Genomic DNA, 17,965 nt, shown 5'->3' with positions numbered 1-17,965 from the left:
TAAGCATGCGTTCAGTTATCGATACATTTTCAAACTTAACAGAATGATTTTGATGGACAGGAAGACGTAGCAGTGGATGTTCCTGAAATGATAAAAAAATTTGATGGCCGGATTTTATAGAAATGCCCGGGCCGATCTGAACACCCAGTCCGCCTCTGCTTATATTCGGAAATTCCCAAACGGGATATTCCTTTCGAAACCGATGATGGATCTGCTCCTAGACCTGGTTCTCTAGCCAAATTAAAATATTTTTTCTTTTGGATTAAAAAAATTATAATGGAAAAACTGGCCAACGAACTCGTAATTCTTTTCTCAGCAATATACATCAACTGTTAAATTTATAGGAAAATCGTTGGAGCCATTTTTTTTTTAAATCCGTGTCCAGATTCCTCAATGAAGTTGTGCCTTGAATAAAGGTATTGTAAATACTAGAACATTATGAGATCCGTTTCTGAGATCCGTGTCCAGGTTTCCCCCTCCATGAAGTTGTGACTTGAATAACAATAATCAACGTCTACAAACAACATGGAGGAAAAAAAACAAGGCATCAATCATTTTAATCTCTAAACAGTTTACCAAAACAAAACACAACATCCTTGACATAAGAAGATAACATCTGCAAGAATTTTTTTATTCTCAATAGACTAGAAGCGAAGCTTGTCAGCTCTAAACATAAATGGAGTGTCTTTTTCTTTATTGTGAGCTTATAGATACGTTATCAGTGAGAGTCAAGTGGGTATTATAAACATTCTTACAGCAATGGCATAATATTATACACACCATGGGCGTAGCCTGGATTTTTGTCTCAAACTTTTACTAGTGACGTTTCCCTAATTCAGTGATGCTCAAAATTCGGTTCGCGACGTGTCCGGTCAGTCGAAACGTCGGTACAAAATGTTGAAAATCCCCCTCATCCGATCAAAAATAAACAATAATGAAATCGACTCTAGGTGTACATAATACATATAGCCTACTTTATAATTAGCGACATTAATTAACTATTAAATAACTATAAAACGAGTGTTGATCTATTTTACAATTCGTCTATTACAATGTAGCTATAGTTCAATTTTGCAGCGATGCAGCTTTAAGTAAATTACAATGTTTTTTTTTCTTTTCTGGATTTCAAACTTGAAACTTGTCGCGCAATGAAAGGAAGAATGCATAACAATATTGACACAATTGGAGATTTTCAGTAATGGAGGAAAAACTATAATTAGCAAGCGTTTTGGTGTATCCGGTGTACAAAATAAAGTGTTGATAAGCTAGTTCTTCTTTTAAAATGTCTAGGATATTTTTTTAATTATATTTTTTGTTTGCTCTTATTAGCACCGCAGACTGAAAGTTTCTAAACTCTTCCTTTTGTAGCACCAAATAATTTCAATATAGAGAGAAAGTATTAGACTTTCATTCTAGGATATTAAAACTTAGTTGAAAAACAAGGTTACAAAGACAGTTTGTGTGGAAACACAAACTCAAAATCGGCCCCTGAAGTGGTCCACCCAGACAGGAAAAAAGGCAGGTTTCAATATTTTCAGAAAGAATATCGGTATTAAATTCTATCAGAAGTGGTCCACCCAGGCAGGTAAAAAGGCAGGTATCAATATTTTCAGAAAGAATATCATAATGAAATTCTATCAAAGGCAAAAGACAGAAGAATGGAGAAAGAAGGTTGACAGATCCTGTGAGGTGCCCCAAAGGTCCAGCACACCAAGGATAGGTGAAAGTGAATGTGAAGTTAAATGTGAACCTGGCCTAACTGATGTCTTATAATAAGTATCTAATTGATCTAATTATTTTGTAAAGGGTCAATCTCTTATTCAAAGCCGAAAGGAAAAAAAAAATTCGTTAACAAAATCCTTTAGTTTATTGTTCCATATTATGAATGTAGTATTTACAGTTCTCGCGATAATATGAAAAAACTACTTATTAATTGTTGTTATTAATTATTTCATTTATATGCATAGTAAATACGTTTTTTCTTCTTGAAATAAAAGGTTTCTGTAAATGTAGTATTGAGTAAAATCATTTGCATAAATGTGTTAAAAATATGGTAAACTGTCACCTCCCTTACCTAAAAGACTCCCGTGTTTGTTACTATTAATTTTGCATAGTTGTAAAAATGGTGTATTTTTATGAAAAAACTGCTTGCATAAGTGTTTTAAAAAATTCAATTTTTCGCTTTCAGAAAAGAAAAAAGTAGCCGTTGCATCAGAACTTTGGAGGGTTTAAAATATTTATGATGTCGGATTTTCACTACCTTTTCTAGTTTACGAGGTCTAAACGTGACGGACGGACATTCCACACAAAACTAATAGCGTCTTTTCCCCTTTCGGGGGTAATAAAGGAGAGCTGATACGAAGATGAACCTTTACGTATTGAGATAGTGTTAAAATTATAACTCGATTTTTTTAAAAAATGTAGTTGGCAACAGAGAAGCTCAATTTAGCTTAGTTGACGTTGTTTAGTTTATCTTGAAAATCTCCAATGTTCAAAATAAGGAACAAACATGACACGTGACATAACCTGCCTATTGTGGCAGTGCTCGAGTACTCTTGCTATTGAGAGAAGGTGAACATGCTGCGGCTTATCAAGTGTAGGCCTATTTTAGTCCTCTTATCGCATGTTACATGCCTTGTTTATTTTAATTTATCTTTTCCTTCTTCACGAAGCTTCAAACTTAGAAATAAACATTCGATTGAATTCGATTTTTCTTTTTATTTTTTATTTGTTTTCATTCTAGCTTCCGTCTAATCATGTCTGTGACAGATCTTCTGGCAAAGTGGTCCAGTAAGTATGAAATCCAAAAAGAAACATTTGATGATATCCAATGCGCCATTGATCAAAGGCTGAAACCTTTCTACGAGTTTGAACTCAATGAGGCCAGGGAGGTGGTAGAAAAGATTTTCACGCGAGATGACGATGGTGAGTTTGATGGAGAAATTCGAGAACTGGTTGTTCCCTGTGATCACGTTCCTACCGGAGTGCCAGTCACAGTCTTCAAGCCACGTGACTGTCCCGAAGTTCCCGGGATTTTTCTTTACTTCCATGGAGGTGGTCTTATTGCCATGAAGAGTTCAATATATAATTACGTTGTCAGGTCCATCGCGATGAAGTCAAAATGTATCGCTGTAAATGTGGATTATCGCCTCTTGCCTTGTCCAGAAGACACCATGGCCCCGTTCAACGATGGTGTAGCTGTGACTAAGTGGGTGCTGAAAAACAAGGAAAAAATCGGTGGCGCCCCGGGGAGCAAAGTCGGCGTGGGTGGAGACAGCGCCGGTGGTCAGCTTACCATCAGCGTAACGCACAGCGTCAAAAGTCTAGACTTCCTAATTCTTATCTACCCAGTCACTGACATTTCCTTTGACTGGCCATCTTTTGATGAGTTTCGGGAATTCCCAGCATTCAATACCAAAGGAATGGAATACACGTTTGATCAATACATCTCTTACATTCCCGACGCCACCAGCAACCCCCGTGTCAACCCGTTCGCCAGAACTGACCTCAAGTCATGCCCTCCAACTCTATTCATTTTTGCAGAGTTAGATCCCTTGAGGGACGAGGGTATAGCATTTGCCCAAAACCTCCGCGATGAAGGGGTTAAAGTTGAAGAGATCATGTATAAAGGGTTAATTCACGGATTTATCGGACTCCAGATGTATGATAAGTTCAACCAACAGGCCCACAGAGATATCGCCAAATTTATCAACTCAGTTATTCAACTCTGCTAAGTCTTTTTTTTTCCCTGGCTGATTTAGGCAACCCGCTCCATGCTCTAATAGCACAAGTGATAGAGGAGCACTTGTACGACTTTGTCCTAACACATGGAATAAGAAAGGAATAAAACAGTATTCTATTTGATTTTGGTTTTCTATTTGTAAGTTATGGTTCAGTGTTTGATGTATTATCGCTACTTTACCTTTGAGTCTTTTGTCCTGAAGTGTCTCTTCATTTAGTGATTTTAATGATGATGTTACTCCATTGGTTTGTTATAAATCTCACTGCTCTGTTTCTTGTCTGTTCTAATCTTTTTATGTTCTCTTGAGTTGAGGTTTCCTAGAGGACGCTTATTCAAATATTAATATATATATAATAGAATATAACTAAGTTCAAATTGCATTTTAATTCTATTTACTTGTTTGATTTATAATAATCGCTTTGTTTGATTTTTTTATGACTTTGCCAATATGGGGATCCTAAGATTATTTTTCATTTATTATGAAATTATAACACATAAGAATTTACAGTTTTCAGTCTGCGTAACGGATTAGCCTTGCGGGCTTTTACTTGAGGTACACCTGTGTTTACTGTTATTGTGGTTGATTTAAAGCCGTTTATTATTTCCTATCAGTAATGGACCAGTAACGCCGAAATATTTTTGTTAGCAAGTTATGATGGTTAACCTTATCGAATGTTTTAGAGAAATCTAATAAAATACTCCGGATCTGACGTTTTAGGTGGGTTTCAAACGGCCTAAATTTCCTAGAGCCATGTTGAAATGGAGTATGGTGTACAGACACTATGTTTACCTAAATTTGTTTTCTTTTGGATGTTGCTAAATATTACGTGTTCTAGTAACTTTACATGCGTTGCTGGTGAGAGACACTGGTCTGTATTTTCATTTTTTAATGACAGGAATAATTACATTGTTCTCTTTCCAGTCCATGAGTATTCTTCACTAATTAAGTGTGGCCGAAAAAAAAATTGAACACTGCTGCTAGCGCGTAGTTGTGTACGTAATCTAGCTGGGGATATTGTCACGTGCATGTATTGTTGTTTTTTCGTTATAAATTCGTTAATAGTTGACTCCCTTTTTCTTGTATACCAATACCGGCTATGGTTTCGACTTCGTTTAAGCAATATGTCTTTGTAGCTTTGGGCCGAGAATACAAAGTATCTATTTCAAGCGTTTGCTTCATTTGTATTATCAATAAGCGTCGAGTAATCTACGGGGCTATCAGGGGCGGACTGGGAATCAAAATCGGCCCGGGCATTACCATATAAACCGGCCCACAAATGGTATGTCATATCTTGTACCTTGGGCTTAGCCAGAATTTTTTGGTGTGGGTTTTTTTTTTTCTGTTTGATTGTGTGTGCATTGAAAAAAAAATATTCTTTGGTCGCGACCAGACAGGCCCATTCGGTGCCGGCCCTTTGCCCATATAGCCAGTCCGCCCCTGGGGCTTCTTCATACTCTTAGACTCTTAGTATGACATTAGATTTTATTGGGGTTTTATTTATCTCAGCACAGCTTTTTTTTTTTTAAATCTGGGTTTTCTTTAACTACATACGGATATTCATTCGTGTGGATTTATTTAACGAAACATAACAACCTAAATTAAAAATCCTTTAAAAAAAACAAACAAAGCCTATCTGAAGGGTAAGAACTCCGCCCTTAAAACTATATTTACCTATAATGTTCAAAATATTTCCCTTATTCAATATCAAACAAAAGAATTAATTACTTATAATTAATCGACTAATTTAGTATTTTGTTTAGTGATTCATGTTTTGCTAGGTACAATAAATAATTGTTTAAAGTATCAACTTGATAGAAGAAAGCATGAGGGAGAAATAGCGTTAACAATTAATAGGATTAAACACACAAATTTAGCCATATCTGTGAATACTGAAGTATTAATTTCCCTTGTTTCTATTAAACAAAATAATGAATTACTAGTAATTAATTGTTTGATTGTTTATTTATTTTTATTGATTCATGTCTTGTCTATGTCAATGAATCATTGTGCGAAGTTTCAACTTGATCCGAGAATGGGTGTGGGAGAAATAACGTGTCACACACTTTTTACCAGGTAAACACAAAGACAGACAGAATGACAGACAGACAGTGAGTTGATATATGTTTTGTAATAACAAAAGAAACCACATAACAATTATACACACATAAATGTAACATTTAGAAAACAAATCAAACAAGCCTTGACATTGCTTTATTGTGAAATGAAAGATATGTTATCACTGAAAGTCAAGTTGGCATTAAAAACATTTATACGCAGTGGTATGATACACAACATGGGCGAAGCCACACATTTTTTTAATGAGAAGGGTAAAACTGTGGTTTGACATTAAAATATGTTATTTACGTTGCATGTGTAAGTAAGCCTGTTCTAAGGATAATGGAATTCAATCAAAGGTGCCACCCCAGTTCCATAATGGGCATACCTTACAAATAACCAAGTTCTGCTGGAGGTTGGTGTGGACAGTACAGAAGTACTACTTACCATTCGACAGCAGCACTGGGTTTGGAGACTTATCCCGCATGGGCGATGACCGCATGCCAAAGGCGACATTGCGCGCGTGCTGAAAGGAGGGCGACGTTACAGAGGTGCCACCACTCCCCTTAATAAGGGCTATACAGATCAACTAAAAACACAAAATACCTAGGTGTTATAATAAATGAAAAACTGTCATGGAATCCCCATATTGGTGTAACTATCAAAAAATCAAACAAAGCATTAGGGTTTATTAAAAGAAATTTCTATAATACAAATAAGAACATAAAACTAAAATGTTATTTAACCTTGGTTAGGCCATAATAGAATATGCATCCTCTGTTTGGGACCCCCCAACTCAAGAAAACATTAAGAAACTGGAACAGACACAATATAGAGCAGTGAGATTCATAACAAACGAATATTCACACTTGACTAAAGTAACACCTTTACTTAAATCACTAAATTTAGAAAGCCTTCAGGATAGAAGACTTAGAAGTAAAGTAGCAATTATACATAAAACACTGAACCATAATCTTCAAATACAAAAACAAAATTTAATAAAATACTCAGACACAAAAAATAAAGGCACATTCCTCGTCCCATATGCTAGGACAAATTTGTACAAATGCTCCTTCTTCCCTAGTGCTATTAGAGCATGGAATGGGTTGCCTGAGCTAGCCAGGGAAACCAGTGACTTGGCAGAATTTAAGTCATTGGTTAATAGGCATGACTTTTTTGAAGTAACGTCTGTATTATATAAGATAAGAAGATAAGATAACTCAGGCGCCGATTTGTCCTCACTTGCATAGAGGAAAGTAGCTGGCAGCAGATGAAAGAGAGCTATCAAGAAGGCCGCGAGACATACATTTGAGGCCTAAAGAAAAGCCCTTTGTAGAAGACAGGCAATGAAGACGCAAAGAATACTTAGACACCCGATGGACAACGGCTTTGTCTTCCACAGACGTGGAAAAATATGCATATCCCAAATGGGTTTGCGCGGCAGGGCCGGCCCTAATAAATGGAGGCCCTAGGTGAAGTGAATTTGTGACCCCAAATGAAATAGACGTAAAAAAAAAGAGCAAAAAATATAATCATTTTATTTATTCATTGATTAATTGAAAACCTAGTGCACTTTTAACAATAAAATTAGGGACAAGTTTTCACTATTTCTTCTCTGAAAACAAATTGTTTTTAGTCCTATGCGTGGCCCCCACCAGTCGGAGGTCCTAGGCGGCTACCTAGTTTGCCTATGCCTTAAGCCGGCCCTGTGTGTGGCCATGTAAAACACTGCACCCATCCTTAATTTTCGGAATCAAATACTTTGCTTTTCATTCATTATTTTGTTATAATAAGTCTACAAGAAAATCGTTAAAAACAGTACTACAATCAGTACTACAATCAGTAGTGCATCCAGTACTGTCAACTTTGTTTTCTACAGTACACAGCAACGATTGATGCCGACATTTGTTATTCGTTAAAAAAATTATAGTAGGACAGTACGAAAGTTCTGAGGTAACATTAAAGTTTAGAAACCTAGAAATGCGTTGTTATTGTTAATCGTGAATAACTAATTCTTTAATATCACTTTCATGGGCCTATTCGTGTGTCAGACTGTAAGAGTGACTTGACTTAATCCTGTGCATAGAGTGACTTGACTTAATCCTGTGCACTCCAAGGGGAACATAAAGCCGCAACCACACCTCTCCACCCAACTCGGTTCTGAGCAGCTTTCTTCATCTGCTCCCATGTCATTCCAGGACCCTCACTGATGTCTGACCTCTTCCAGGTTTGCTTGGGTCTGCCCACTTTCCTCTTTCCTTGTGGGTTCCTTGTGTGGTGTGGATGTTATCTGACCATTTACTTTTATTCTTTTTTTTTCTACTCGCCCCCCCCCCCCCAAAAAAAAAAAAAAAACTGTATTGTGAGAACATTTTCTACTATGTGATTGGGCTAGTTGGGCTAGTAGTTTATTCCGTACCCACTTTCTCCATATTGAGTGGGCTCCCCTACATGACTGTGAGGGTGCGCCAGATACATTCCACGAGACATTCTGCCTAAGATAAAAACGGGGGCGCCGCTGGAGCCCGGACACGTGGGCGTGTCGTACCCGTAGCGGCACTGGATGAAGTCATCGTTGTGGTTCATGTCGTCCCGGTAGTTCCACCGCCCCACGCTGACCCTGGCGCCCTGGCCGTGGGGGTGGGAGACGATGATGGCTAAGTTGTCTTCCACTGCTCTGAACTTGGCGTCCACCTCTTTCATCTTCTTGTTAAAAGTAAGAAACTTCTCCCTGATCTTGTCCCACAAGTTTATATCGTGAGTCACGCATTTGATGCCGCACCAGTCACCAATATCATCCTTCGCGAAAATCCCATAAGGCTGCAGATAGTCGATATTTAAATCTCCCTCGGAGCTGTCCTCCTCGTGGTAAAACACTCCCACTTTAGTTTTTAGTGCTTCGGACAGGTCGTAAATGCTGTGTGTGGCCGTCCATACGATGACCTTGCCGAAGGGTCGAACTCTGTGATGGCTGGGTAGTTGGAAACACTCAGGACATGGACACTCTTTGCCGGATTCAAATTTCCTCCTCGCTCTAGCAATCCACCTTGTCAAACAAACAAACAATCAGAATGGTGTCAACATAATTATTAATACACTGATCTGTAACAAATCGTAACAAAACTTAATCCCCCCCCCCCGGGCAGAGTAACATAACAAGAAAATTAGAATTCTAGAAACGTCGGCCCAACGTTTAGAAAATTCACCCCCCCCCTTTTTTTTTTGTTCTCTTTTCTCTCTCTCTCCCCCCCCCAAAAAAAAAACAAAAAAAAACCACAAAGTTGAAAAATGTATCTTTGCCTACGTTAGGGCTCTCAATTTTTCTCTGATGGATTGGTATCATGATCTTTACCATTTGTTTGTTTTTGAAATGGGACTTTGAATATAGTGTTTACCAGAAAAAGTGAACTGATCTTTACTTTATTGTGGAATATGATAAGCCTGTGGCTGTTTTAATAACGACTTATAAATGGCATTATGAAACAAATATGGCGGCACTCTTGGTTTGAGCCGCGAATGATTGTTAAAATACTTTTAGAGATTAGGGAATTTATGACAATATTAACCAAAAAGAGACATGAAAAAGAGTCAGTGGTTAAGCCATGGTTAAGCTAGCTACAATGTTGCTCACATTTTTAAGTAGAGAAATAAAGTCATTTTCTGACGCCTAATAAAAAAAAAAGATAAACTTCAAATATCCCATAAATCAATGTTGAAGTACTAGATCAACGGGTTTCCCTGAAAATAGTTTCAGGTAAATTTTATTTCCTTTTTGTACTTTTCAGTGACATGGCCCGCGACACGAGCGCCGAAAATTAAAAATGTCCCGCAGGTCGAATTAGGTTGCCTATTATGCTACTGGTCTAAATCTATCTCAGGTGAAAGAAAGGATATGGCTGTCTTTCTCTTCATCTGTACATTTTGCTCTAGATCTTTCACTTTCTCTCTCTGTATGTCTGTGTGTGTGTATATATATTGTAGTAACTCCAGTGGCGGACTGAAAGGGTTAATGTGTGTGCAATCACACAGGTCAACGGGTCAACGGCTGTTGAACAAGGGACATTACTGCTAGTTCACGCAAATATGACCCATGTTGTGGTCATGTGACCGAAAGCCTTCAAGGAAGAGACACAATGTGTAACAATAGACAGTTGAGTCCAGGACAGCAAGGCATAAGGACTTGTGGTACTTTTGAGTCCTCGAAAATGTAGCTGTACGAGCTAGAGAGGCTTGTAATGTTTAGTTAGGCAATTCTGTTAAGTACAAGAAAGCATTTGAATTTGATGTAGCCAATTGTGTTAAATTGGCTGTCGATGTAATTGTAATTAAAACGCCACATTGTTTATTGAAGCTCTTGTTGTCAAATTGATGTTTTAGATGTGTTGTGTTGTTGGGCAGTGTTTGCAGAAGGCCTGATAGAGAAGATAGTAACTGTGATGAACTGGCCGAAGGATTGTATTCATAAGTTGATGAATTCATATGAAATGACGATCACACTTGCCGGGGATTATATGATTAAACTTGACAATTCAATGAAATGAAGAAAGAAACATCTCTCTGTATTTTCTTCAAACTTCTTTAATAACTTCTTCAACTTTCACATCAAATTAACTTCTTAATTCAATAACAACTTGACACTTCATAAATAAAACTTAAAGATACATAAAACTTCACTTAGTATAACTTCAACTTCAACTACTAAAACTTTACTTAATGGACCCGCTAATATCACAAATCTTATTACTAATCGAGGACTGAGCGAGGACCCCGTCTAACTGACTTTCCCTCAATTTATACCTTTCTTAATCGTATGTTCCAGAATCATGGAACCTTCTCAGATAATTATTTTAGTAACTTTGACCTTCTAGAAGCTGACGTGTGCTATTTTTTTCCTTAACCCCTTTCTTTGATTGGATACCTAAAATTAACTTGTTTACGCTGGACACTTGCACTGGTTTGAACTCGAGCTTCTAGAAACTGGTCGAAATAGGTCACAGACTCGACTTGTGACAGTAACAATATATATTTTCTCTTAATCTCTTATTCACGTTTTCACTCTTTCTCTGCTTACCCGGTAGAAGATCTGGCCAACTCTGTTCCCCTCAATGCCTTGAACGGATACTCTTCTCCATCACTGGTCATCTCAGGTCTCTCAGTGCTTGTGAACTTGTTCTCCAGCAGGACAGTCACGTCAGCTATGCTGCGAACCATCTCAACCATTTGGTCATCTTGGAATGGGCCGAAGAGATGTGTCACCGAGAATTCTTTAATGGGTATAAAGTCTGTATGTCCGGGATTCTTTGAGCACTTGATCCAGGCGTCGTTATACCCAAGTCTTCCTTCGAATGTTATTTGATTTTCATAGCGACCTACATAAAAAAAGTAGAACTATTATAACTATAGACGGCGTAGTGGCTGGGTGATACAGCATTTGATTTTCGAACCGAGAGGTCCCTGGTTCAAATCTAGGTAAAGACTGCGATTTTGAATTTCAAGATTTTTAGGGCGCCTCCGAGATCGTCCAATTCTAATGAGGACAAATAAAAGTTGGTTGGTCATTGTGCTGGCCATATGACACCTGGTTAACCGACGGCAATAGAAATAGATTACCTTTATATCGCCTGACCTAAAGATCCTAGGGTCTGAAAGCGTTACTTTTTATTATTTTAATTATATATACAGATACATATATATATATATATATATATATATATATATATATATATATATATATATATACATATAGATAGATAGATAGATAGATAGATAGATAGATAGATAGATAGATAGATAGATAGATAGATAGATAGATAGATAGATAGATAGATAGATAGATAGATAGATACAGCGGCGCAGCAAGGCACCCGTTAGACGGGTGTGTCTGAGTAAACCCAAATTAATGAATGTTTCACATAAACATTACAAAAGAAAAGTTTTTGAAGTACAAGAGAGTCAAGTGTGATTTGGAGCTCTACTTTCAAAGACGAAGGTCTAAAACAACAACAACAAAAAAAAAAGAAACTAATAATTAAATAATTATTGAATGAGTCGATGTTCCATAAGTCAGCGTCAAAAGGTAATGGAACTTGAGCATAGAAGCAAAGCGGAATTAACATAGTCTATTACTTTAAACTTAGTGTGGATGATGTGCAGTCAGCACGATTTTCTGACTATATTGCATAAACAAGACAGACTGGACAGTAAAGTGCATATGTTTTCGTTCAACTTACAAAAATTATTCATGGATTTGAACAGGTGAATACATACATATATTAAACAAAGAAATGAATGAATGAATGTCAATGTCTTAGTTACAGTGAGTTGAGGATGAATAAAGTGTTTTACACAATTGCGTAGCTAGGGTGGGAAGAAGGGGGGGGGAGAATTCGAAAATTCCCCGGGCCCCCACTTGAGGGGGTCCCCAAATGAATGGACCTTTTTACATTAAAATTAAATATTACGCAAAATACAGGGGGCCTTAAAGAGGTCAAGACCCCCGTGCCCCCAAACGATGAAAATTCCTAGCTATGCCCCTGGTTTCACGTGGCCACTATAATCCAGTTTCCATATCTGATGTAGACAAAGTCGCCCGCCGTGGGTCGGTTTAAGTTTTCCACGTCTTATGCGCCTGTCTCAGTGGCGTAGCTAGCCATGTGTGGGCGGTGCGGGCCCCACGGGGCATCACGTGATGAGGGGCATCAAACTGAGCATAAAATTTCTCATTAAAAGCTGCACACATTGTACATACATAACCAAACATAAACTACGTATTTGATAAAAAATTTAATCATTTTGCCTCTGTGTTAATATTATGGGCGTTGCTGAAGATTGATAAGTCTGGCTGGCGCTCATAGTGCTAGCTCAGGCGGAGAAATTGTCTTCTCAGGTTAAAATGGTTGACGGCAGGGATCAAAGGGTCCTAAAGGTAAAAATCTGATAATGAAAAGAATCTTGGATTATATTCATTTTCTCTCAAAGCAAAATCTAGCTCTCAATGGGCATCACGAACGAGTTGAATAATAATTGTAAAGTAGGCGGATTGTTAGTTGCTATGCAGTCTTAATTTTCTCACCTATTTTGGATTCCTGGCCCCTGAATCAACTGAAGTAAACGACAATTATCTTCAATTCGAGACTGCACAGTTAAATGGATAACATTAAAAACATCGATAACTACTAGTCGGAAGGGCTGAAGCCATTACTGCTACTCAAAAACGTATTGGCCACAATAAAAAGAAGCCAAGCGAAAAAGGTGAAGATTTTGTATAAACACATAAGAAAGAGCTACGGATTGAGATTTATTCTTCCTTGGACGTGATAGTTCAAGAAACAATCAACCCAATATGATCATATCATGATGTGGTAGGTGAATATGAATTTTGTCGCTATCTAATCTTCAGATTGAAATCAATCTCGATGGCGCTCATAGCAACATTGACAAACCCAAATTTCGTCTGGAGCGAAAGAAGCGTTAAGAATTTGTCGCAATTTCTTCAGAAGCCTTTGAACTTCTCAAACAAGGACCTGTTTGAAATCTTGAGGTTAAAAAAATAAAAAGATATCAGCTAGAATGCCACTAGATGATTCAGTTCTAAATATTGTCTAAATATTCCTGATGCATATTGAATGCCAAATTCTGCTTTGAGAGAAAAAGAATGATGTCCAGGATTCTCTTCTGCTAGCATTATCAGATTTTAGTGTGGCTATATGCAAGCGAAGTTTTTTGAGACTTAATTAAGTTGATCAAGGATTTATTCCAATCAAAGATGCCTTTCACTATCTAGGATTGGTGGAAAACAGATTTCGATAAAATTATTGATAGTTTTGCGACCAAGAAAGAACGTACTATTTATTTGTAGTATATTTCGTTAAGGTATAACGTATTTTCGCTGTTTTATATCCGAGGGGGCATCAAGATGAGATGCCGCACTGGGCATCAAACACCCTAGCTACGCCACTGGCCTGTCTTATACAAGAACTTTTCTCTGAGTGTGTGTGTGTGTGTGTGTGTTGAGATGGTGAGGGTGGGAAGAGGTTAGCGATTGGTTGTGAATGAATCAACATAGGTGGCATTGTCATCACATGATCTTAGTTAGGGGAGACGACTCCAGAATGTGAGACTGAAAGGATGCGTTATAGTAATGAGTTAGATTTTGTTAAAAGAAATTATTACTAAAGTCTCCTAGATTTATTTCATGTAAATAAAGCTCAATTTAGTGTTGTTTACAAAAGGAAGTTATTCAAGCTATTTGTGGTTTTAATAGTTAAGATCTTTTACGCCTACAACGTTTCAGTTGTCTACCAGCAGTTTGATGCTACAAGTCAACGACCGGTAACAAAACCCTTCCGAAAAAAAAGTAATTATTTCTACAAAGAAAGAAGACATAATGTAATCTAGATGAGCACTTTCTAACAGGTTACTAAATTATTATTGCCTAGTTTGCCTAAAGTCAGCACTTAGAGCACTATATATATATAAAAATAGGTGCCAGTACTCAGTGATGGATTGCATAACTTTTAACTACTAACTAATTTATAATAAATGTTAAAATAAAAGAAAAATAATATTTTCCCCCACATTGAAAAAGATGCCGGTACACCGTACCGGTGCGTACCGACACAAAAAAGCACTGTATATATATATATATATATATATATATATATATATATATACGCAGTTAAAAATGAAACCTTCAAATTCTTATTTAATTTTACTTAATACCATTGTATATGTTATGCTTTAGTTAAGTACAAGTCCTTTACCTTGTTCGAGATACCCAAAAAAAACAACAACAAATTTTTAGTTAACTAATTGGTTATATTTTTTTTTATTGAATCTAGCATTGTCAGGTAAAATAAAAAATTGTGCAAACTTTCAGTTCGATCTGAGATTGGGTGTTGGAGAAATAACTGTACAAACTTTTTACCAGACAGATAGACAGACAGTCTTAGTCTTATACATCCAAATTATCATAATTGTCATTCTTCCCTAGTGTCAGTAGAGTGTGGAATGATGGATTGCCTGAATCAGCCATAAAAAACAATAATTTAGTAGGGTTTAAATCTCTAATTAACATGCAGAACTAGATTAACAGATAGATCTAATTAACTTCTTTTTGAAAGAACATCTGTAACTTATAAAAAGATAAACAGAAATAACTGACAAGAGAACATCATACCTTGACTGGCCATTGCTCTATTCAAAGCTTCGTTCAATCCGTCCACGGCCTCAGCCATGGTATTACACTATCTGGTGTATTGAGTAGAAGGCCCTGTGATGTCGGACAAAGACAAAACCTGCAATAGGGCATGCAAGTGAATACACGAGTTTTTTCTTCTATTGGAAAGGAAAAGTAAGAATAGACCAAAAGACTCTTTGCACGACATATTATCTTTCTATGACATATCTTTCTATAACATATTATCTTTCTATGACATATTATCTTTCTATGACATATTATCTTTCTATGACATATCTTTCTATAACATATTATCTTTCTATGACATATTATCTTTCTATAACATATTATCTTTCTATGACATATTATCTTTCTATGACATATTATCTTTGCACGACAGTTAAAAGTTCGGGGATTTTAATTATTTTTTTTTTTTACGATAAATTTTCGATTCCAAATAATGTCAAGGACGCTGTGTTAAAAGCTCACACTTGCTTACTAAATAACCAAAATGTGTTTGAGCTACAAGCGAAAGGACTTGAGCAAGTTGAACAGTGTAACAAAGTTTATCGTATACCTTCTAAATTACGTAGCTAATCAATATTCTCTATTGTATGTACACCAGATACAGCTACAGATAGCTATCTATCAGCCGCAGATGAAAATGTTTAATACGTTTCCAACGTTATAAACTTGACTAAATAACCACACATGTTGTTGTTTTTTTTTAAATAGATCTTAATGACTATTACACGCGAGTTTTTTTGTTTGTTTGTTTTATCTATGGGGTTTATATAGCACTAAGCCTAGTGGAAAGCGTGGTCGAGAGGCTAAGTACGCTTGAACTAGGCCTAGCTTGGCTACCTATGAAGGGGCTCGAGGTTCGACACCGGACTCGAACTGAGGCGCCCAGAGGCAACACGGAAAACATCCCAGATACCGCCCCCCTCTCTCCCACCACCGGTCCACAAATGAGATAGGACCATAGCGCTCTGAACATGCAATAATAATAATAATAATAATAATAATCATCGATAAAAAAGAAAAAACCGCTACCATTATCGATATCGCCGTACCACTGTCTCATAATTTAAGAAAAACTGAGATAGAAAAACAAAGAAAATATGGGAACCTAGGCTTGGAGATTAAGCGTCTATGGAAATTGTCCAAAATAACAATATACCCCATTGTTATATCAACCGAGGGGATAATAACAACTGACCTCACAGAAACCTTCAAGGCCCTTAACATTCCTAGGAACATCTTCGTTGCCTGTCAGAGGGCGGTACTGCTGCAGACCTGCCACATTACCAGAAAATTCCTCAGTGGAAACTGTTAAAGGGACTACGATGAATTTTGTTTCTCTTTAGCGAAACTCGACCCTGGAAGCGCCAGAGAATGACTACTCGTTCATTTCTAACATAATAATAATAATTTTATTTATAAAGAGCTGTTAAAAAACAAAATGTAGGCTCAAGGCGCTGTAATAAAATTACAAACACAGACACGAAAGCTAAAATGACAGTTAATCTAAAATAGCTTGAAAGTAGCGCTTTATAAAAGCTATAATTTATGCTTGACATTTCACTTTTAATCTAGATTCGTGAGTTAAAGAAGGACCTGATGATCCATGATTGTTACGTGACCAAAACAATGACTTCACTATTATCCCCTAAAAGAAGTCCACTACAGCTCGGAAGTCTTCATAAAATTTGTAAGTCCCTAGTCAACTAACCAGAATTAAATCCACAAGTTTTTCTCCAGTCGTCAAGTGCACCCTGCTTCAACCAAGGAAAAAATACTTTTTTTTTTCAGCCAATTTTATGGGTCTTTTATGTCAATCAAAAGTCAGTTTGGAAACATGTTTAATTCACTCCGATTATAGTTACACATGCAAGTTTAATATAACTATTGGATTTTCCCGATTTTATTGTCATGCATGCAAGTTTAATAAAACTATTGGATTTTTCCGATTATAAAAGCAACTTGAAATATCCACTGGCTAAACATAGTTTATCGATATCAAAGCAGCAAAAAATCTTTCATTGGCTTAAAGAAGGCTATTGAACACTATGTGCATTTTATATTGTAGAAGATATTTTAGGATAAAAAAGAAATTATCCCCCAATATGAAACAAAACGCTTTAAACTTTGCCCTATCTCTAACTAACGGGTGTGAACTAGACGTAGATCTATGTAGTATGTTAGGTTTACTATGGTATAAGCCTTATACCATATAAGGTAGTCCGATATAGGATATTGATCTGTCAAGAAATGTAGATGTTTACTGTGTCCGATGTGTGTCAGATTGTGTAACCAAATGTCATTATAATCCTTAAACATTAAATCTTCTCATATACAGCTCATCCATCACTGTCCTAACTATACAATGAATGAATTGTTTTAATCACTGCCATACTTTTACAATGAACAACTTCATTAATTCTGTGTGTAAATCAGAATAAAAATAGAGAGGTCCAGAGCCTGTGAGACATTACTTAGTACTGACACTATTTCTATCTATCTATCTATCTATCTATCTATCTATCTATCTATCTATCTATCTATCTATCTATCTATCTATCTATCTATCTATCTATCTATCTATCTATCTATCTATCTATCTATCTATCTTTATTTATTTATTTGTTTATTTCTCTCTCTCTCTCTCTCTCTCTATATATATATATATATATATATATATATATATATATATATATATATATACACGCACGCACACATATATTTGTGTGTGTGTGTGTTAATAAACTCATCTTACTTTAATAAATGTTTATCAGATTAAGTATAAAAATGAATCAATTAACAATAGAGACGCTACTAATCTAATTACCTTTTAGCGCTTACATTTAGCCGAGCGACTAACAGAAAATCTCAAGATGAAGTCATTATTTTCTTTATATACTTTGGCTACTTTTCTTAATAAGTAAGCAATTTTTCTTGTAAAAAAAGATTTTTAGGAAAAAATGTA

The 17,965-nt window shown here is 36.4% G+C and overlaps 2 protein-coding genes across 3 annotated transcripts; one reads left to right on the top strand and one right to left on the bottom strand.

The window, feature by feature from the left end:
• Nucleotides 1-638: 638 nt before the first annotated feature.
• LOC106050471 (uncharacterized) lies at nucleotides 639-17,949 on the bottom strand. Of its 2 annotated transcripts, none has more exons than XM_056006664.1 (4): nucleotides 17,828-17,949; nucleotides 14,977-15,094; nucleotides 10,870-11,167; nucleotides 639-8,844 (listed from the first exon to the last, which is right to left on the bottom strand). In XM_056006664.1, the coding sequence occupies exons 2-4, from the start codon at nucleotides 15,032-15,034 to the stop codon at nucleotides 8,199-8,201; spliced, it is 1,002 nt and encodes a 333-aa protein (XP_055862639.1). In that variant the 5' UTR covers nucleotides 15,035-15,094; nucleotides 17,828-17,949; the 3' UTR covers nucleotides 639-8,198. The 2 variants fall into 2 exon arrangements, with proteins under 2 accessions (XP_055862639.1, XP_055862640.1); XM_056006665.1 differs by lacking the exon at nucleotides 17,828-17,949 and adding an exon at nucleotides 16,712-16,854.
• Nucleotides 2,757-5,686, top strand: LOC129922096 (carboxylesterase NlhH-like). Its single transcript, XM_056006666.1, has one exon. The coding sequence runs from the start codon at nucleotides 2,757-2,759 to the stop codon at nucleotides 3,732-3,734; it is 978 nt and encodes a 325-aa protein (XP_055862641.1). The 3' UTR covers nucleotides 3,735-5,686.
• Nucleotides 17,950-17,965: the final 16 nt, after the last annotated feature.

Source organism: Biomphalaria glabrata, chromosome 12 (genome assembly GCF_947242115.1).
Source record: "Biomphalaria glabrata chromosome 12, xgBioGlab47.1, whole genome shotgun sequence".
Taxonomy (NCBI): Eukaryota; Metazoa; Mollusca; class Gastropoda; family Planorbidae; genus Biomphalaria; species Biomphalaria glabrata.
Note: the sequence above shows the minus strand (reverse complement) of the source record. Positions and strands in the feature narration are given on the sequence as shown.